The sequence below is a fragment of the Tursiops truncatus genome, chromosome 8 (genome assembly GCF_011762595.2).
Source record: "Tursiops truncatus isolate mTurTru1 chromosome 8, mTurTru1.mat.Y, whole genome shotgun sequence".
Classification (NCBI taxonomy): Eukaryota; Metazoa; Chordata; class Mammalia; order Artiodactyla; family Delphinidae; genus Tursiops; species Tursiops truncatus.
This window is the reverse complement of record NC_047041.1, coordinates 65,364,012-65,387,130: the sequence shown is the minus strand read 5'-3', so window position 1 is coordinate 65,387,130 and position 23,119 is coordinate 65,364,012. Positions and strand designations below refer to the sequence as shown.

General features: G+C 45.3%; 1 protein-coding gene across 1 annotated transcript in view; it reads right to left on the bottom strand.

The window, feature by feature from the left end:
• Positions 1-23,119, bottom strand: part of PARVA (parvin alpha) — a 181,595-nt gene that overhangs the window by 68,766 nt on the left and 89,710 nt on the right. Inside the window, exons 3-5 of the mRNA XM_033862568.2 lie at positions 12,228-12,317; positions 12,077-12,147; positions 9,198-9,300 (exon numbers count right to left, since the gene is read on the bottom strand). Coding sequence (XP_033718459.1) covers positions 9,198-9,300; positions 12,077-12,147; positions 12,228-12,317 — 264 coding nt within the window. The remainder of the gene's footprint in view (positions 1-9,197; positions 9,301-12,076; positions 12,148-12,227; positions 12,318-23,119) is intronic.

Sequence of the window (23,119 nt, the reverse complement as noted above, 5' to 3'; positions counted from 1 at the left end):
GTTTCCTTTTCTTCCTATTTTACTTGGGATAGCTGTTGAAATGTATGAAGTATTATTTGACATCCACCGATAGATTCAGTTTTGCTACTGAAATTTACATATGTACTCTACCATTCTTTTATAAAATTGAGAATATACAAACATGGAAAAACTTCAAGGTGTGAGAATTAAGTCCCCTCTTCCCATTGCAGTCCCAAGTTCCCTAGTTCCACACCATAGAGAGTTTATTGTGACTTACCAGAGATATTCTTTATATACTCAATTGTTAGATGTGTCTCTTAATGCACACGCACAGTGACATATATATACACACAGTACTGTACCATACTTTTTTTACTTAGTAACACACTCTAGAGCTTCTCTACTACTTATAAATAAAAGAATAAGAATAAAAAGAATTTCATCCAGCTTTTGAGTTTTTCAGAGACCAGAAAATGTCTCGTCCAGCTTAAGAATACCAGTATACATTATCTTCAATTATCTTAGAAACAGTGACTATCATAGCAGTACCTAGGGCAGTGCTGTCCAAAACAACTTTCTGCTATGATGGAAATGCTCATTTCTGCACTATTCAATATGGTGGCCACTAGACACATTTGGCTAGGGAGCATTTGAAATGTAGCTGGTGTGACTAAGTAAAGGAATTTTTAATTTTAATTACTTTTAATAGCTACATGTGGTTAGTGAGTGCTGTACTGAACCACTCAGCTGTACAGTTGCACAGGCCATCTTCCTGGTTTTACAGAAGAGTGACCTGAGCTGCAGAGAAATGTTTTAGTGGCAGAACCAGGATTGGAACTCAGATCTCCTATCTTTCTCTTCATTCCTCTTTCAATTTTAGCATAGCTGCTACTTCAGCCTAAGTACTTTTTTGGGTGTAGGGAAGCGACTCTCAAAACCAATATGACCAAACCCTTCAAGATGCTGCTCTTCCAGGGACTCATGGAATCATCCCTATTTAACATCCATCACTTAGGGTCAGCCTGGTTTACTTCAGCTGCTCATTCCCTACATCACTAGGTTCTCTTAAAGCTTCTCCCCATCTATACTGCCACTCCTCTAGTTCGACACCCTTATTATCTTATAAAAGGATGCTTTGCTGGTGTTTCCTCTACTGCCTCTGAGCAACCCTCCTGCTGCTCCTATTTCTGATCATGGTGTTTTGCTCACAAGCCATCAGCAGTTACCACTGGGCACTGCATATAGTCTAAAATTTTTACTGCAAGGTCCTCTATAATGTAAGCTCATCTTATTTCTTTAAACAAATTTCTTGTTTTAGAATGGTTTTTAGATTTATAGAAAAGCTGAAATGGCAGTTCAGATAGTTCCTACATATCCTAAATCCAGGTTCACCTATTGTTAACCTCTTACATTACTACAGTACATCTGTCACAACTAATGAACTGACATTAGTACATGACTATTAACTAAACTCCATATTTATTTGGGTTTCACTAGTTTTTCCTTAACATCCTTTTTCCGTTCACACCTATTCATCATTACCTGCCTCATGTCCTCTGTTCTAGGATCATTTTTTCAGAGATGTCTGGTTTTTCAAGACCTTGACAGTTTTGAAGAGTACTGGGTTTTTCCTATATTTTTCTCATGGTTAGACTGGGGATTTTGGAGAGAAAGACCACAGAGGTGAAGTGCCCTTTTAACTGCATCCTATCAAGGGCACATGCTATCAACGTGACTTATCAACGGTGATGCTAACTTTGATTTGGCCAAAGTAGTGTCTGTACGAGGTTCCTCCACTCCATACACTAATCATTGGAAGCCAGTCACTAGATCCAGTCCACATCAGGGATGGGGAGTTAACTTCTACTTCCTTGAAGGAGTTATAAATCAATAACTTATTTGAAATTACTCTGTAAAGAAGATTTGTCTCTTCTCCCTCATTTATTTATTCAGCTATTTATTGATATCAATATGGACTTAAGGATATTTATTTTAGACTTTGGGTTATAATCCAACATTATTGTTACTCATCTTCTGGCTCAAATTTCCACCTTTAGCCATTGGGAGCTCTCTCAGATGGGCCCTGAACACTTTCAACATGCTGCCCCGCAGACATACTTTCTTCCCCTAGTGCCTCTTTTTGGCACTGCAAGATGCTCCAGGCTCATCTGTATGCCCTGGTTTCTATTACTGGAGACTGGAGTTAGAAACCAAGGTCTGGGTGCTGGTTCCCATCTTCTTTGTTAGCCCCACACCCCACTCAACCAATGCTGATGGTCACCTACCCATATGCTCCTGTCTCTATAACACTCTCCACTCACACCGAACTCCACAGGTGCTTACCAGCAACATTTTTTACTAGAATGTTCTTCTCCTCCTTCATCTGGCTGAAATTCTGCTCCTTCCAGAAGGCCTGATTCAAAATGCCGCCTCTTTCATGATGCCTTTCCAAATCTTCAACTTGACAGCCCACAGCCCTTCATAGTACAGGTTGTGAGTTACCTAAAGGCGGCGCTGTGATGTATTTACGTCCGTATCCCTAAACTCAGCAGTAGGACATAGCAAATTAAATGGCTATTGCTTGACAAATATTAATTGATTAGATTAAGGTCAGTGTAAGATGTACTCTTTAGGGTCTACCAGCGAAAAAGAAACACACACACATACCCAACACAAAACAAAAAACCCTCCTGCAGGACCTTTATGTCCAAGGGACCCTTCCTAGTCTCATGCCCGAAGAAGACACCCTGTTTCAGTCATATGTTATTGCGAAAACCAGAAGGGAGAGCCTTATGACTTCCATCCCTCAGAAAAGGCCTTTTCTGTTCCCAGTTACACACACATGTTCAAAGATTAGGATCAGGGGAATCTAACATGCCATAAGGCAAATTGCAGAGCTGTCCCAAGTCAGGAAACCTCAATAGGAAACAGGCAGCAGCCCATGGTCAAATGAAATGATGACCCGGGATAGGCATTTCCCTAGAATCCCCTGCCTCCTGCCTTTCTCACTTAGTCACATCTACCGCCTAGGGGATGTGATGTTGGCGATGCAAATACAGCAAGGTGACCATGGATGCACCTGTAAGCTGAGACGCTGGGAAATGTGTCCCAACTTCGAACCATTCTGGGACTTTTACCCCACTTATTGGTGCACTGGGCTAAAAGAATACCCGGGGGAAGTGAGGATATTGCATCTATCAGTCGCCCTGAGAAGAGGCTAATCCTGGGATAAAAGATGAGGTGAATTTCTGTCAGGGGCTAGGGAGAAACTTCCTCTTCATTCTTGGGGGTGGGGAGTTTGTGTTCTGAGGTGTGGAAAGGGCTGGAGCCATTGTCATGAGAGGAAGGGGGTGGGCACCATAAAGAGGCAGGCCAAAGTGGCCAGCATCTGACTTTTCCCAGGCGGTGACACCAATGATACAGAGAAATGGCCAGTGTTGGGAGGAGCAGTCCTTAAAGTAGGAGTTGCACCCTCTGGTCTTCCTGGATGACGCTGACGCCCCTTCCCTGAGCTCCCAGCATTCACCTGCCACGGCAGACAGCTATCTCCGGCCCTGAAGCGCTCGCCTTCTCTAGCAGGAGTACAGTCCAGGGGTTCTTAATTCCTACACAATCCTCAAGCACACAGTGATGGGAGCCATAGGATAAACGTCCCTGCTCCCTGTCCTGAGTAGGGGGATTTTGAGGGGTGGTGTCACCTAGTTTCTCAGCCCTGGGCCCTGGTTGCAAACAGAGCTGTCATCCTCATGAATGCATCCTTAATGGTGTCTCTCTCTTCCTCTCTTCCATTCCCCACTTGACCACCTGTACTTTCTAAGATCACCCGTCACATAAACTTCCTCCACGCAAGTCCTTGTTTCAGCATCTGCTTTCAGGAAAACCTCAACTCAGATATGCTGCCCGCGCAAGAGGGAAGATGCAGAGAACAGAGGCCGCAGTGGGCAGCTGGGCTAGGCAGCTCAGAAAGGAGGACCTGGGGGAGGCTGCACCAGAAGAATTTCCCAGACTTGCCTAGGGACTCAGAAGGGCAAGGAGACCGGGCACTGATGCTGAGCAAGTAGCATCTGGCCACACAGAGGAGCAGCAGGTATGACGCCGCCCTCTCAGAGCTCAAGATCAGAGAGCACCCAGCCAGACAGTCCACCTGTCATCTCAGGGACGCTCAACTATTCAGAATTTCACCATAACAATAACACGCACGCACCTCTGGCCCAGAGATCCCTGCCTTGGCATCTTGCTCATTTCTGGGTTGAGTCCTTGTGCCATGATGTCATCAGCATGGCTTCCCGGATTCCAGGTCCATATCCTGCTCCCGAGATGTGACTCGGCATATCTGGACTCCTGAAGGTCGCTATGCCATTTTAATTTTTTTCTAAATGCCAGTATTTCATAGTTAGTTTACTAATCCCAAACTCAGCCCCCTCCTACTCTCCATGCCCAGCCCCAGTACAATTTGAAGCTGAATTTCTGGAAATGATCATGCCTGCTTCATCTTAGTACCACCAGGTAATAGTACCGTACCTACACACGGATGTTTATCTGTGTGACAGGTAGCCAGTTAAAAACACCAAGTAATATGCCCAGATACTGATTTCTAAGCACCATTCTCTAATAAAAGAAACTGGGGCTCCTTGAAGAAGTAGTTGATTCTAGGCCCAGAGTAAAAGTGAAATATAAGATAAGCCTGGAGCATCTTATGATATGAGAAAGTAAAGAAGTGCTAAGAAAAAAAAATATGGGGCAGCACGTCCAGGAAGTGCCCAGGAGCCAACCTGAAAGAGCTCCTAGTGGTCAAAGGGGGAAGTATATGAGCAAAACATGAATAATGATAACATTGATGATAAACTAAAGTATAATAAGTATCTTTGTATCCATACTGATGTAAATAAATAAGTAAATGGGGGACAAGAGACAACTTTTCCTTACAGAAGACTTCCAGTTAATAAATGTGGAAGGAATAGGAAACTAGAAAAATAGAAAACCTCCACTAGGCCACCACAGTAATAACTGGCAGACATGCTCCACCAATTACAATTAGTGGAAGGAGTGGAAGGAGAAGCAAGATATTTGCAAAGTCTTAAAGTATCTCCCCACAAATAAATTAATAACAAAGAGAAAAATAGCAACTTTACAGTGAAGGAATCTGGCGGACACCAACTTAACCGAGTGGTCAATGTTAACATCAGCAGTGATAAGACATGTTAACATCGTGTCTGCCCTGATATGATGCCCTGAGGACACATCAGCTCCGTGGGGTCCTTCCCCAAAACATATCACCTTGGAAGCCCAAGGTTAATTTCTTAGTTTTGATGCTTGCCCTATGGTTGGTAAGATGCTAACATTAGAGGAAGCTGAGTAAGGGGAGACAGGAATTCTCTGTACTGTCTCTGCAGCTCTACTATAAGTCTAAAATTAGTTCAGGGGGCTTCCCTGGTGGCACAGTGGTTAAGAATCCGCCTGCCAATACAGCGGACACAGGTTCAAGCCCTGGTCTGGGAAAATCTCACATGCCGCGGAGCAGCTAAGCCCATGTGCCACAACTACTGAGCCTGCGCTCTAGAGATCATGAGCCACGACTACTGAGCCCATGTGTCACAACTACTGAAGCCCGCATGCCTAGAGCCCGTGCTCCACAACAAGAGAAGCTCTGCAATGAGAAACCTGTGCACCGCAACGAAGAATAGCCCCTGCTCGCAGGTACTAGAGAAAGCCCACACACAGCAAAGAAGACCCAACGCAGCCAAAAATAAATAACATTTAAAAAAATAATAAATTAAATAAATAAATAAAATTAGTTCAAAATAAAAAAGTTTTAAAGAAACATTGACAAATGGGCTATGGGTTTAAGTGTTAAGACAAATAGTGAAATATAAAGACGATCTGGGAGAACTTCAGAGTGCTACCAAGGCAGGAAACAGCTTAATGTGAGAAAAGGATTTTGGAGCCAGAGAAGTTAAGACAAATGATGAGGTTCTGAGCTAAGGAGGAAGCAGTGGGGCTGGAAAAGTTTTTGAAAGCCAACCCTGACCTAGCACACAGTGAGCCAGGCACTTTTCCAAGTGCTGCACGTGTACTAACTGATTAAGAAATGGGACGGTTTGACACACACACACACATATGGGAACACAGTTGTCAGAACTGTGACTAACAGAATATGAAGGAAGAAGAAAGAGCTATCCACGATGACCCCCAGGTTTGTCATCTGTGGTCATAATAGCATTCCTCAAGGTGGAAAACAGATTGGACTTGGGGAGGAGGAAGATAAGCTCAGTTTGGGGCAGGCTGGTTATAGGTGCCTGTGTGACAGCCAGGTGGGCAGGTACAAGATAACCTTACTTACAGCTTCAAAGCGAAAGCCGTTCCAGAGATAGAGACCTGAGAATGGTGATCATATAGCTGATGGCTGAAACTATAGGTGTGGATGAAATCACCCAGGAAGAGGGTATGAAACAAAAAGAGAAGGGGGCCAAGGATGGAAGGTGGAGGAACCCCAACCATTACGGAAAGAAGAACAGATGAGGAGGACTGAGAAGTGGGTGTCAGAGGCGGAAGAGGACCCGTCACAGAAACCGTCAGGCTGGGGTGGGGGGGTGAGGTGTTCAGTAGTGTCAAATGCCACCACGTAAGAAGAGCTCTCAATTGACACTGGTGACCTGGGAAGGAAAAGTTGATGGGTAGGTGGTGGCACCCAGCCTGTACCTAAGGACTGAATACTTAGTGGTAGGAAAGCAGAACAGGGAGTGCCAAACATTATCCTGAGAAACCTGGCTGGGAACGAAGAAAGAAAAATAGCCAGAGGGGAACTCGAGGTCAGAGGGGTCACCCAAAACCCCGTCTCCAGACTGATTCCTCCCAGGAGCTCCTGACACATAGTTTCAACCGCAAACTAGTTCTCTCCACTGGGTACTCTGCCTGTAGCTTTTGAGTGTGTACGTCTAGCCTTAGACCTACAACGGTTCTACACTTAAGTTGACAAAAGAGGCATCACCTCCGCTGTGAATCGCATTTTCAACATGAACATTGAGATCTGAGATGATCTAACCTGACTGTACTTGATGCCTGACTTGGGGCGGCACGGATGATGCTGGACAGTTTTGTAACCATTCCCGGAGGTGAGATTGCTCACGACCACGTTCCATCACTGCACAGCCATGTTCCACCCCTGCTTTCAAAGCCCAGCGTAGAACACTTCCAGACAGTTTCAGATCCCAACTAGAAATCTGCTGGCGGGGTTAAAAGCTACAGTCACTAGGAGAGATGCTCAATGAGGCTCACGGCTTTTTCACTTCCGCATGTGCCAAAGATGTTTCATTCCTCTCCGTGTTCAGTTGCGTCTACAAGCCTTTAGATATGAACACTCATTAATATTGACGTTTGAGTACTGAATCGGCTTAGCTTCCTAGAAATTACTAGATTTTATATTATTCATTCATTCATTCAATATACATTGATTAAGTGCTGGGCAACATGTTAGTACTGGAGAAGACTGGATAAATAAATGCGAAAAGGTTCCTTTTCTTGAGAAGCCCACATACACTTACATGAACAGCTACAAACAACATGGAATATCCTATAATAATAAAGCCATGTATATTATGTATACATGTCTGTGTGTGTCTATATAATAAAGCATTATGTTATGTATACGTCTGTGTATCTATATAACAAAGGCACGTATGTTATGTACACGCGTGTGTGTCCATGTAATAAAGACCTGCCTGTTATGTATACGTGTGTGTGTATCTATTTCTGAGGGAACACAGACGACAGCATGACTGTCCCTTCCAGATGCGACTGGGTTGTGAGGGGTATTAGAGGGAGGCGCGCTCAGTTGACTGTAGAGATTGGAAAGATGAGCAATAATGGTTTGCCTCGGTGGATAAAGGAGGAAGAAAGGCCCTAGAGGCAGGAGGAACAGCAAGTGCAAAAGTAGAGAGGTGTGAATATGCCCGACGCATGTCATAACGTGGTGATGGTGTTCATAAACGTAACAAAACCACCAATGAAATGACGAAAGACACTGACTGGGCACTGACTGGGCATCAGGTGCTACTCTAAGCACTTTCCATGGCATGAGCCACGTGTGTGAGTGGTCAGAGGGGAGGCTGACGAGACAGCTGGGGATCGGAGGATGAAATGTTTTGAATGTTGTACTAATAGGCCTGGACTTTGTCCCACAGGTAGGGGAGAGTGAGTACTGGCAAGATGAGACTTGCAATTAAAAAAGATTCCTCAGCTAGCTGTGTGGGGAACGGGTTGGAGGAGGTGAGATGGGAAGCAAAGAGGTGAGCTGGGAAATTGTTTCAACAGTTCAGACAAGTGAAAAATGCAGGGAGGAGGAATGCGGGAGAGAATTCTGAGTAAGAAACGGGCCTTGGAGACCCCCCCCCGCCCCGCCCCACAGCCATGGGGGGGCAAGGAAGAGGGGACGGGGTTCTAGTCACTCGGAGGGGCAGGAACATCTTCAGGAAAGTGGATGAGCTCAGCTGAGGTGCACGCAGGTGGAGGTGCCGAGTGGAGTGGGCAGCTAAGAATGAAAGTCTAGAACTTGGGGCAGTGGTTAGGATGAGAGAAAGTGGGGTGCAGAGAGGGGAAGTCCAAATCTAGTCAAGTTGAATCTGTCCTTTCATCACCAACCTCACCCTGAAGTCTCCCGTCCCCGCCTCCTCCACGCTTTCACACGACAGGTATGAATGGATACAGGGACACATACCCTTGCAGATGCAAGTTACCTGGAGACACACAGGGGCCAAGCATCATAAAGCACGTACTTCCGCATACTTGCACCAACCTAGAGAGAGATACGCAGAGGAACACACACGCACACGCACACACACACACACACACGCACACACACACACACACACACACACATACACACAGGTCCATAGGAGAGAGGTACACGAAAACATACATGCATCTCCACACACATGTAAATAGACCTCCAGAGGTCACAGAAGCACAATTTTCTGGAGAGGGCGAGGCATGTATTCCAGTGTACAGCGGAGTCTTTCCATGCTGATGACCCTTGTCTGTGAGGGGGAGTAGCCCCATCTGGTCACAAAGACTCCCCGTGCAATGCATTCATGTAAAACATTCCAAGAGGACATCTAACTGATCTGTTATCCCACACAGGACCCATTCCTACTCCATTCCAGGCGGACTGCTGTGAATGGAGAACAACTCTAAACTAGGAGATTAAAGACATCCACTGCAATATTCAACTCTCCTCTTACCAAAAAGCTTCTGCAGGACTTGGCCATCGTATAAATCTTCAGCCAGGTCTTTCACAATGATTCTTTCTCCAACCAAAACATCATTAATCCAGTCAATTAATACCTACAGAGAGAGAGAGAGAATAAGAGAAGAGTCATGGGGTATTTTCTTATAGAACAGCTTTCTCATCCTGGACAGTTAAAATTTAAATGAACTTCAGATTTTGAAAGGAACAAAACTATCCAAATGGCCCAGTATGTGGACAAGTAGCTGTAAGTGGGAGCCGCAGCGGCCCTGTTAACTTTCAGGTATGAGCTCTTCTAGTGCTGATGGTACCAGTGTCTCTGCTAATACCTCTGGCCACTACCATTCCTTCCCCGAATGGCAAGCAACGTTTGCACAGTGCTTGGCTGTGTGGTTTTGTACCGGCAAGAGTATGGGCTTTCGAGTTATGCAAACTGAGGTTGAAAACCCCACTTTACCTACTAATTAATTTGCGCATCTCTGGGATCTATGGACATCTGTGTGTGTGTGTGTGTGTGTGTGTGTGTGTGTGTGTGTACCTCTGTCATCCATGGACCTCTGCGTGTGTACCTCTGTGACCTATGAATCTAAGGCAAGCTACTTATCTGCTCTGAGCCTCGGATTCCCCACCTCTATAACTGAGGTTGAAGATACCTCCCACACTAAGTGGTAGAAAAGAATTACAGGAATTCCCTGGTGGTCCAGTGGTTAGGACTCTGCGCTTCCACTGCAGGGGGCATGGGTTCGATCCCTGCTTGGGGAACTAAGATCCCGCATGCCATGCAGAGTAGCCAAAAAAAAAAAAAAAAAAAAAATTACATGCGGCAAGGACCGAACGGTCAGTAAGGGCAGATTTTATTCATAAATAAAGCACTCTCCCGTTGTGACATCTGGCCAGGTGGTTACTGTGTTCAGGAGGGGAAATCAAACACAGAAGTAAACATATCTGCCCAAGGACAGAGCTAACCGTGAGCGGAGACAGGAATCGGACTCTTGTCCACCTCACTCCAAAGCACATGTTCTCCTCCCTGCACCAGGCTCCCTCTCAGTGGGGCTGTGCAGTCTCCTGCCTTGTCTGTAACTTAGCCCCCGTCATTCCCTGAGAGTCCTCCGTGCACCAGGCATCCAGCAGAGGCATTCCAGGTGATGTCTCACCCAATTAATCCACACAACACCCGAGGGGCAGGTAGCATCAGGTAAGGAAACTGAAGTTTGCACAAGGCCATTGCCTTTTTAATTTTAACCTCTTGTTTTGCTTATGAAGATATTATTTATATAAAATAAAATTAATTTTAAGTACACAGTTTGATGAGTTTTGGTCACTGTACACGGTTGTGTAACCACCACCACAATCAAGACAGAACAGTTCCCTAGCCCTAAGAAGGTTCCTTTGGTTTCTTTGTGCTCCGTCCCCTCCCCTGATCACAGGCCGCAGGCAACCACTACCGTTTTGCCTTTTCGACCATTTCACCTATAAGGAACATCATCTTTTGTGTTTGACTTCTTTGACTTGGCAGAAGTAGTTGCCTTTACAACACAGGTGGGAGCTGGGCTAGGTTTCCATCCCTGGCTGTAGCCCTGTGCCTTCAAAGCACATTGTTCTACCGTCCTAAGGCAGGAGCTTCCTTTTTCCCTTCCTCCCTCCTTCCCTCCCCTCTCTTCCCCTTCCCCTACCTTCCTTCCCACTCCCTCCCTCTCTCCCTCAACCATCCATCCAACATCTATCCACCCAGCGTTTATTAACACCCGCTGTATGTCATACTCTGTGCTGGATCCTCGGAGTACAATGATGAAAAAAAGAGACAATCTTTAACCCCAAGCAGCTCACCATTTAGTGAAGGAGACAGAGAAGTACGTGAGTAGTTGTAACGCCATGTGGTGACTACAGTGACAGAACTAAATGCGTGAACCAGCACACAGAGGGGCTGAGAGACGCCCTGGGGTTTAGAGAAAGCTTCCTGGAGGACGTGGCCCAACTTTGGCTTCAGGTGAAGAGCAGGTAGAGCCCCTGGGGGCAGGGGCTGCATGACCGAAGGCCTGGTGGTGGCAGTGCCGAAGCAAGCACAGTGAGCAGGTGTGTACGGGGAGTCAAGCCGAACAGATCTGGTGTCCTTGTGTTGTCAGGCAGGGATGATCTGAGGTTAAAGAGGCAGCTAGACATGGAGGCTCAAACACCACCCCCAGGACTGTGGGCTTCAACGTGCACTTCTTAGGAAACTACATATAGGTTTTGAACAGGAAAATGGTATATTCAGATGTGCATTATGAACGAATCACTCTGGCACCCAGTGCCGTTTTGTTCTAAGTGCAGCTTGAAGAAGCTGAAGAAGACAGACACAGGACGAGGAATCAGAAGGGGGATGAAATGAACATTTTTTGAGGGTGACCATGTGTCAGCCACTGTGCCAAGTACATTACGCACAGTATTTCATTTCATCTCATTCATTTCTGTTTGAACCTCATCTCCTCCACTCAGCTGCGGCCATAAACAAACCATCTGGCTTTTCTGAGTCTCAGTTTCCTCATATGTAAAATGGGGGTGATACTAGATCTTACTTCACAGGGTGCTTCTGAGGGACCTTGAGAAGAGTGGTGAAAGGACTGTGTGAGCTCTAGGATCCTGGCAAATGGGAACTGATTTGAGCTAACTTCTCCAGTGCTTATGGTCAACACCATTCGTTGGGCACTTGTCATGTCCCACTTCTGTTACCTTGTAGATGTCCACCTACTGGACCACGAGCTGCCTGTGGGCAGGGACTACCACGCCTTTCTATTCTCTCCGCAGTGGCTCATGTGGCGCCTGCACAGGGTGGGTGGTCTAGAAACACCTGTTGAGTCTGGGAGGCACCTGAAGCCCCTTCTAACTTCCTCTTACCTTTATCAGTTCTTGAAGTTTGGGGTCGCTGCGTGAGTTGGGATCCACCATTGTTCGCACTTCGTTCTCCTCTTTAAAAAGAAAAGACAGTCAGCGGGGTGGTCCCACCTGAAGGCATTAGGCTAACCCAGAGAACAAGAGACCCCATTACCCAGCATTGTGTCCTCAGGGTCCAGCTCGAAGGGGATGGGGCTGAGGGGCAGGTTGATGGCGTTCATGCCCTCCTCCTGAAGCTCTGACACTGCAAGAAGGAAGCACAGAGTCACACTGTAGCCCACAGAAAACAAGGGGTGGAGCTCGTAACAGTCATGTTCCGTATCAATGTGGATCGAGAAATAAAAGCACCAAGGTGAGCCTATAGCTGTGACTCAGCCTGCATCCGATTCCTGCCTCTCCTTGCTAAAAGGACCAAACCGTCCCCTTCATCTCACCTCTTCTGACCGTCACCTCACTTGCTTTCCTGGAGAAATAGGGCACAGAAATCTGCCTCCTTTCAGAAATGATCTCGGGATAAACAAAAGGGAGGTGGGCACTGCAGTTTTCCTTAAGTCTCTGCCATTGCCTCCTGCCTGTCCCTTCCAGGGCTTGCCATCTGGTGCAGGTGCACCTGACAACTCTTTGTTGACTGGATGAACGAGGTCCCCACACTGAGGCTACATTTATGTTGTAGATCATTTCCATCCTCCGTTCAACCCTCCTCTGACTTCTCTCCCGATTCTGCTTCCCTGAGTATTTTTCTGATTATCCCGCCTCCCTCCTTCACCTGGCCCCAGCTGCTGCTTAAGAGTACCTCATTCTGGCCTCTCCCTGGGCTCTGGACCTGTCCCTTCAGCTGTAAGGAATCATGGGCCCTGTGGCCAGGCACCTCACCTCTCCAGGCCCGTTCCCTCAGCTGAACATGAAGACCTGGACAGGATGACCAGTAAGTTCTTTCTTACTTCCCAAATCTTAGAAATCTATGATTCCACTGTTCTCAAGAAAAATAACAAGAGGTCCATGACCACTAAAGACTTCCAGCCTGCTCCCTCCATGCACTGAACCCTCACATGAAGCCTTAGTAAAAGATAAAAATCCCTACCACAAAACCAGTTGTGTGATGGACCCTTGCTGAGCACTTACCTTGGATTTTTACCTCTCCTAAAAGCAGCGGCTCAAATCCCCTCACCTCTACTCAATTCCAGTTTGAGTAATTACTTTGCACCAATTAAGCACAGAATGACCATTTTCTCTGAAAGCATTGATCGCCAAAGGGTTCTCAAAGAGCTGGTACGGCAGCTGCGATCAACCTTTAGTAAAAGCAATGTCCCATCTTTCCATTTTATTTATGTTTATTGACTATGGCCTCACGGATCGCCAGCATATACTTGCAAGAACTCTTAAGCACAAGGCAGTTGCTTACAAAGAGTTCTTTCATATTAGCAAACTCACTGATTGTTGCAGCTGGACAGGGAACGAGATTGCCTAAGAAAGGGAGTGAAACCCACTCTGCCCTAAAGGACACAACTCGCATTATGAAGCTGGTATTTAGTCCTGTTGTTGTGGGATCTTGACATTCATACGGGATATCAGCCAGTGATCATCTTGAATCTCCAAATCCACAGACACCCACCACTCTATATAATTCCCCCCACCCCCATAAAACATAACTGAAAAGTGTAAGTGACACCTTCAAGGCTTAAGTGATTCTACAGGTATAGGATTGCACGTGCTTTCCAGAGAACAACTGCTTCCTGTTAGACTCTATAATGTCTCCTAGCGCTCCTCCTAGGACTAGCAGTTTGCTTTCTTTTCCAGGCTGTTTCTTACAAAGAAGCCAGATTTCCACTACTTAACAAGCACTGCGACGCAAGCAACGGGCAGTGGAAATAAAGTCACGTTTCAGTGTGGGTGTGAGACTGGGTTTACTGGCCATTGAAGAGACTAGCTCTCGCTGCCATCTATGACTCCTTCCCGTGTCCGCCCCCCGTCACCACCCCCGGCCAGGTCTGTGCTGTCCAATACAGTAGCCATTAACCACATGTGGCTACTGACGTTTAAATGAATTAAAAATTCCGTTTCTTAGTTGCGCCTGTCACATTTCAAGCGCTCAATGGCCCACATGGGGCAAGTGGTACCACACTGGACGGTGAGAATGTAGACTTCCTCACGGGAGATTCAGTTGGACGGCGCCGTCCTAGGTAATCCCATAGACCCAAATGCTGATGATGCCCGTGTTTAAATCTCCAGCCTGATGTATGCTTTATTATATATTTTTTAAATTAATAAGATGTAATTATCTAAAACTGAATTCAAGGCAACAGAATCAGGGATAGGATAAAAATGAAGCATCTTCCTGATGTCTTTCATGTACAAAAACAACCAGGCTTTGACCTCATTTATTCTCTATTGGTTTTATTTTACCCAGCCTCACTGGGTTGTGAAAACAGAAGTCAAGCCGTTATTAAAACAAGACCCAGAAACAAACAAACAAAACCAAACAGAATCTCCAGCCTAGGCCTGACCCTGAGCTCTGGACTCAATATCTCCTCTTATGTCTATGGGTGGAGATCTCAAAGTTACACGTCCAAGACAGAACTCGTGATTTTCAGCACCCTCACCCCCACCACAGCAACACTATATCAAGACCTGTTCATCCCCTACTCTTATCCTCCTCGGTGAACGGCACTACCATTTGCATAAGGGTTCAAGCCAGAATCTGAGGAATCACCCTTCACTTCTTTTCCTCACCGTTTGCAGCCAATACATCGGCAAGTTTTGTGGGCTCCACCTCTAAAACAGGACCCTAGACCCTATTCCAACCACTTCTCACCAGCCTCCCCACCATCGTCCTGGTGCAGATACCCATTATCTTTCACCTAAATAACCAGAACCACCTTCTAACCAGCCCACTTTCTGATGCACTGTCCCCGCGCCCGTCTACTTCCTATAGCACAATCAGAATGATCTATAAAGATGTAAACAGCTTTCTCCAGCTTTAAGCCTTCCTCTGGCTTCCCATCATACTCAGAATAAAACCCCAACTCCTTCCTAAGACCTACAGGACCCTCTGATTAGCCCCCTGCCTCCCTCTTGGATTGTATTTTCTCCACAGCACTCATCATGATCTGAAATACCTATCATTTCTACGTTTGTTAGCTATCCCCCCCTTAACAGAATGTAAGCCGTGGGAAGACTGGCACTTTTTCTCTTTTGTTTGTTATGAGTCTCCGAAGAGGAGCCAGACTGCCTAGAGTCAAATCCAGGCTCTATCACTTACTAGCTATGTGACCTTGGGCAAGTTCATCAACCTCTTATACCTCAGTTTCCTTATCTGCAAATGGGGATGATAATAATATTGCCTACCTCCTAGGGTTGTTGAGAAGATTAAATGAGTTAATATATGTAAAGCACTTAGAAGAGCGTCTGGTACCTGGTAAGAGCTATGCAATTATTTGCTATTATTACTTAAAATGGTAAGCACTCAAGAACCATTTGTTGAATAAATGAAAAAAACTGTGAAGACCATCCTTCCCCTGCACAGGTTGTAAGCTAAAGCACAATTTAGCAAAGCCGTGTATAGGATGTAAAGAAGGATTTCAGCCTGTCCTTCGGGGAAAAAATTATATTTGGGCCTGACCCTGCGTGTGCGTGTGTGGGCACATTTCTAGGGCAGCATTTCCAGCATACATTTTTTTTTTTTTCTGTGGTATGCGGGCCTCTCACTGTCGCGGCCTCTGCCGTTGCGGAGCACAGGCTCCGGACGTGCAGGCTCAGCGGCCATGGCTTACGGGCCCAGCCGCTCCGCGGCAGGTGGGATCTTCCCGGACCGGGGTACGAACCCGCGTCCCCTGCATCGGCAGGCGGACTCTCAACCACTGCGCCACCGGGGAAGCCCTCCAGCATACATTTTGTAAAGAGACAAAAGCTGCCTCTGTCCCAAGACTGTTGTACAGCCAGAGCCAATTTGTGAATATAGAGATATTTACACCTCTAACATGTGACTAGAAATGCAATATTTGCAGCCAAATATAAAGGTGGGTCTGCACGGGATCTCTTTTTCTGTGTAGATCATTGTTAAAAATGTTTTCAGATGAAAAATTCCCAGTCAGAAACACTCCCCTCTGCCCTGCCTCTTTAATTCACTCACAGAGACAAAACAAACCCGAGAAGAAAGGCTGAGATATGTTTGCAATTGGAAATGTTTTTTTTTTTTTCAGGAAATGATTTGGTACAGGAACATCATTCCCATCCCATTAACTGCTGAATCGGAGCCAACTGTTTGTAAAAGTGAATATGCAAACTGCCCGGTTCAGGCCTGGCCCCCGCCCCATGGGGCTGCATCAGTGGCCACATTCCCAAAACAGCCCGCGTGCTTTGGAGGTTTCATTTCTATTAAACCAAAGCAGGACCCAGCAGAAGCCCCTCGCCATCCTTGTGCTCTGAAAGAGAAAGGGCTGCAATTGAATTTCCTCGGCATAGAATATGAATATGATGTTTATCCCTCGAACCTCCTCTAACAATCTAAAACTAGGTCTGAATGTGCAGCCCTCAGTGTCTCGTGGCGCCATTAGTCATAACTTAATAAACAGATTAAATGCCCAGCTGAAGGCCGGGCTTGGGAGAGCAGGGCGATTGCCTCAACTCCTGAAGTGCTCACCATGAGAGAGGGGGCATGGCTTTTCTGGGAAACACAGTCTGACTCCGCACCCAGCTGTGCAGCAGAAAAAGTACACGGATGGGCTTTGGAGTCTGAAAGAGCTAGATTTGAATCCTACTTCTATTTTTATCAGCCATGGGACCTTATGTTAGTGACTTAACCTCTCTGAAGTTCGGTATTAAAACAATTCTGTATAAAACAAGAGTATAGGGACTTCCCTGGCAGTCCAGTGGTTAAGACTTTGTTTTCCAATGCAGGGGGTGTGGGTTTGATCCCTGGTCGGGGAGCTAAGATCCCACAGGCCTTGCGGCCAAAAAACCGAAACATAAAAAAAACAAAAATAAAACCAGAAACAGTATTGTAACAAATTCAATAAAGACCTTAAAAATGGTCCACATCAAAAAAAAAAAAAACAACAACACGAAAACAAACAAACAAACAAACAAAAACCCAAGGGTATAGCTGACACTATTGATTTCCTCTCCAATACTGATTTTGTTTTTTCTCTGCTGAAAGAACCCTCATTTTGTTCCAGTATACACTCTGCCTCCTGTGCCTCTAGGTACCTAACTAGTACATGGAACACCAGGATTATAAAGTTGATGGATACGATGAATAGTAATTTCCCTTTCCTTTTTTTCCATGAGAAACAGAATAGCTGCAGGCATCTCTTACACTCCAGAATATATATACAGGTGCTCAGTGAACACCAGGCAGAAAACAAGTATGGTGAGAAGAATGGAGAGAGGTTTCTAAGAGTACAAAAGGGTCTATTTATGGAAGGCCAGTAATTTCATTCCTTCAACCAATAAACATTACCAGGCACCTCCTCTGAAGCAGACCTTGTGTCAGCACTGGGGATAAGGGTTTGGGGATCTGACATGAGTTTGCCTCAATCTGTTCACAGGTGGTGGGAGAGGTAGGCACAGAAAAACACAATGGGCAGTATGTTGCACTCAGGGGTGAGAGACATGTAACTAGATGGCTGTGGGAGCTCGGGGGGAACAAGGATAACTTTGGATGTGGAAGACTGGGAAGGATTCCCAGAAAGGGGGACAGGTGAGCTGGACTTTGAAAAACTTAAATTTTCACCCAACACAGGTGCCCCACAAAAAGCACATCTTGTGTATAAACAGCAAAGTGTGGACCAACAGGGCAGGTGTTGAGAGAGTCGTGATTATGTCTGAGCACCAGGAATGCAGGGCGCACACAGGGGAAATGCGGGGAAGAACAAGGGGCAAATAATTAGGTGAGGTCCAGAGTGTCAAGGGCTGTGAATTCATCTGTTCCCCAGCATGCCCTGGACCATGCTCCCCGTGTCTACAGATGAAAACCCCAAACAACATACTGAGGGAGGGCAAGAAGATAAGCAAGATGTTTTCTCTTTCAGTGCAAGTGGGCCCCAGTGAGATACGTAGGCTGCTCTAGATGCTTATCAGGACTCCAATGATTAATTTCTGGCCCTCGTAAAAGATACTCAAGCTCCCTTAATTTCTAAATGGCTCAAGGGCCACCCCCCAGAAGTTCTTGCAGCTAGAGACAACTACACTGTCTGGTCGGCAAATCCCAACAATTTTTCTCTATATGAAAAATCAACCTGAAAGAACATCTACCAAAAAACTATAGCTAACATACTTAATGGTGAGAAACTGGAATACTTATACCCTAAGATTGGGAACAAGGCAAAGATGTCTCTTCTCATCACACCTATTAAAAATCATACTAAAGGGCTTCCCTGGTGGCGCAGTGGTTGAGAGTCTGCCTGCTGATGCAGGGGACACGGGTTCGTGCCCCGGTCCGGGAAGATCCCACATGCCGTGGAGCGGCTGGGCCCGTGAGCCATGGCCGCTGAGCCTGCGTGTCCAGAGCCTGTGCTCCTCAACGGGAGAGGCCACAACAGTGAGAGGCCCGCGTACCGCAAAAAAACAAAAACAAAACAAAACAAAAAAATCATACTAAAAATTCTAGCTACTACAATAATACAGGAGACGGAAATAAAAGGTATACAAATTGGGAAGGAAGAAATAAAACCATCTTTGTTTGCAGATACCATGATTAACTATGTAGAAAATCCCAAAGAATTGACCAAAACAAAATGAAACAGAAAAAATCCATACTCTTAGAACCAGTTAGTAATTATGACAAGGTGGCAGGATAGAAGGTTAATATACACAAGTCAATTATTTTCCTATACACTGGCAATAACTGATTAAAATTAGAAATTAAAAACACAATATCATTTATAGTAGCACCCAAAAAAGCAACACTAAGATATAAATCTAACAGAATGTACACAGGGTTGATATACAGAAAATTACAAAACTCTGATGAAAGAAATCAAAGAAGATCTAGATAAATGGAGAGATAGTCAGTGTTCATGGATTATAAGACATAGTATTAAGATGTCAATTCTTTCCAAGTTCACCTATAGATTCAAGGTAATCCTAGTCAGAGTCACAGCAAGCTGTTTTGTGGATATCGACAAACCGATTCTAAAGTTTACACAGAAAGGCAAAGACCCAGAGTGGACAACACAATATTAAATATTACACAGGAAGGCAAAGACCCAGAGTGGACAACACAATATTAAAGAAGAACAAAGTTGGAGGACTGACACTATCAGACTTCAAGACTTACCATGATGCTACAGTAATCAAGACAGCGTGATACTGGCAAAAGAGTAGACACATAGATCAATGGAACAGAATAAAGAACCCAGAAACAAACCCACACAAATACAGTCAACTGATCTTTGACAAAGGAGCAAAGGCAATTCAATGCAGAAAGGATAGTTGTACTAACAAATGGTGCTAGAACTGGACGTCCATCTGCAAAAGTTAATCTAGATACAGACCATACACTTTTCATTTTCTTAACAATATCTTTCACTGAGTAGAAATTTTAATGAGGTCCAACATCAACTTTTCTTTCATGGATTGTCCTTTTGCTGTCATATGTAAAAACTCATTGCCAAACCCCTAAATCACATAGATTTGCTATGTTTTCTTCTGTAAATTTTATACATTATGTTCTATACTTAGGTCTGTGATCATTTTGAGTTAAATTTTGTGAAAAGGTCATTAAAAACAAGGAAAGTCTGAGAAAATGTAACAGCCAAGAGGAGCCTAAGAAGATGTGATGGCTAAGGGTGATAACGGTATCCTGGAACAGAAGAAGGACATTAGGTAAAAACTGAAGAAATCTGAATAAACTATGGACTTTAGTTAATAATAATATATCAGTATAGGTTCCTGAATTATAATGAATGTACCATACTAATGTAAGATGTTAATAAGAGGGGAAACTGGGCATAGGCATATGGGAACTCTCTGTACTACCTTTGCATTTTTCCTGTAAATCCAAAAGTATTATAAAAACAGTCTATTAAAAAAATCAACCCAAATTTGCTATTTTTCCAACCACATAGAGTGTTCACTGGGGGGAAATCCATGATTTTAAGAGACATATGTTTCTTCCCATCACCAAGGAGAGAGTGGTAATTTATCCAACATTAGCTGAGCCCTATAGAAGCATTTGCACGGGAGGCAAAGCACAAAGACCATTTCAAAGCCCTACAGTGCAAGCTGTACTCATTCCCAAGTGAGAACTTGTTTCCAGGAAGAAAGTGCCTGGTGTTTTGCTTTGTTTCCAGGGCTGAGATGAGAAGACAGAGCTTCCTCATAACTTAAGGATGCTGGGCAAGGTCATTTCTGCTTTCCCAAGAAGAGGTCTGTCCCGCAAGCATAACCGTCACTGAAGGTGTCTTTAATGCTTTCTCCGGAACTGCTCTGGAAACTCTATCTATCCATTGTCCCTGATGGGGCCTTTACATCACGGGCTTTGGTATTAGTTTTCTATTGCTGTAGTAACAAATCACCACACACTTGGTGGCTGAAAACAACACAGATTTATTATCCTGATGGTTTGGTAGGTTAGAAGTCCAACATGGGTCTCACTGGGCTAAAATCAAGGCATTGGCAGGGCATGTTCTTTTCTGGAGGCTCTGGGGGAGAATCCATTTTCTTGCCTTTTCTGGCTTCTGGAGGCCACCTGCATTCCTTGGTTTGTGGCCCCCTTCCTCCATCTTCAAAGCCAGCAATGGGGGGTGAAAATCCTTTTCACGTTGCACTACTCTGACCTCTTCTTCTGCCTTTCTCTTCCACTTTTAAGTACACTATGACTACACTGGGCCACTTGGATAATCCAGGACAACCTCCCTATTTTAGAGTCAGCTGATGAGCAGCCATAATTCTACCTGCAACCTTCATTTCCCTTTGCCATGTAAGCTAACATATTCACAGATTCCAGGGATTGGGATATGGATTTCTTTGGGAGGCCATTATCCTGCCTATAACAGGTTTCTTAGTTAAGGGACCCTTGGTTAAGGGGTTCTGTTCTCAATACTCACCCCTGCCTACCACATGTGGGTTCACGTTTCTTCTAGGTGAGATTGTCAAAAGGAAATGCAAAATCCCAACCCCCACCATCCCAGCCCTTAAACCAGAGGAGTTTTACTGCTTTTAACTAAAAGGATACTTATTTCAGCAGCCTTAACATAAAGCATCAGGTAAACATGGGAGCCAGCTCGTAGTGGCCTCAGCAGACTGTCAGGGTCTCCCCACGCTCCCCTCTACTTGACACGGCTCTTAGTCACCAGAGTCTGACATCCAGGCCTTGGAGTACAGCCAGAAAAGGGAACTTAGAGGCTGGTGTTGTGATGGGAGCTGACAGGGGGATCTAGAGTCCTGAGTCTTAAAGTTTCCACCAGCGTCTTGGTTTTGGTCAGTTTTATAATCTCTGCAGGGTTAGAAGGCTGCCAGGCAAATGGCCCCTGGACATTAATTCGTTGTTCAGCCAACCACATGATTCAGTTGTCCTCCAATTACAAGTAAGCACGGAGGGAGATGGATGGACTATTGGCTAGCTCTGGGGAGTTGAAACTGTCTGAACTGAAACACTGGTGAGGTCTCAAGTAAGTCATGGGAATTTAAAACAGTGCACAGGCACAGAGGGCCCAGCATCAAATACATCACCATTCTTTCTCTTTTGCCAAGCCATGTCCATTATCTCTTTAGATCTAGAACCAGAACCATTTTCTTGATTTTAAAGGTCTGCTCTTACTTCAGCAGAAAGTGGTGTGGGTATGCCATCCTGGGAGTTTCTAATGGAAAACACCAAGCCGTTGTGCACGCGTGTGCATCTGTGTGCATCCACGTGCCCTAAGCACTGGTAACAGCCTTGGGGAGACTATAGACATTGACCTGGTATGTTGGCTAATTACATGTGAAGTGTGGGTACAATGAGCGACCCAGGACAGCTAGGGTGGAACTGGCACTGCTTATCTCTTTCATTCATAAGCATGTGTGGGCATCTCTGGTGCCAGGGGCTGGGCCAGGAGTTGTGAATACAATGACAAACAAGTACTTCCCTTCTGGGGTCGGTAGATCCCTGAAGAGCAGCTACCTGTGGTGGCCACGAGAGACCAGTACAGTGCCAGGCACCTGCTACACACTCAATAAGTGCTCAGAGGATGCTTTAGCTGGGGGAGGAGGGGGAAGATGTACACACAAACTGCAATGCAATATGATAAGGTCCTCCATGCAGTCCTGAACCAAGTCCTGAGAGCAGAGCATCCTTCTAAGTTGGAGGGAGCAACAGAGGAACACATGGGATATGCAGAGGCCATGGGAAGGCCAGTAGGGCTCCAGGCACCCAGGGCAGCCTCTCTTTATCTCTGTGTATCACTGGAGTCAAATTTCTTCATTTCGTTCTCTGTGGCTCTTTGACCTTCATATCTATATCCTTCTTATTTATTAATCCTGAAGAAGTCCTTTATTTTTGCAGTGGCCCAATGCTGCTTAATAAGTGCCACATCAAGTACCAGTCCGCTGGAATTCCCAAGTGGCCTCCGTTGAAACAAGGGCTCTGGGTAGGGGTGTGGCCAGTGAGTGACCATGGCATTGCTGTGTCTGGTTTGGATCAGTTCACTGGTGGGCTAATTCTGGATTTGTCTGAAGGTCAGTCAGTGGTTTATCCTGAAGGAGCACTGTTGGGGGAAACTCTCTTGAATGGACGATGAAGATGATGCCTGTGAGAGAACACATACTTGTGCTGCACTTCCTTTGTACCACTCATGTAGATGTGGCACCTTTTTTAAAAAACATATATCAACTCATTTAATCTTCCCAACAATCCAGTGAGTAGGTACTATGATTATCCCCATTTTACAGATGAGGGGCCCAGAGAGGTTATGTAACTTGAGCAAGGCCACACAGCTAGAAAGTGGAAACCAGATTTGATACTAGGCCAGCTGGCTCCAGAGTTCATATCCTTAACACGACACTGTATGTTGTCCCAGTTTTATGTAACAATTTTTTTTTTTAATACGAAAACGTCTAAAACATGGT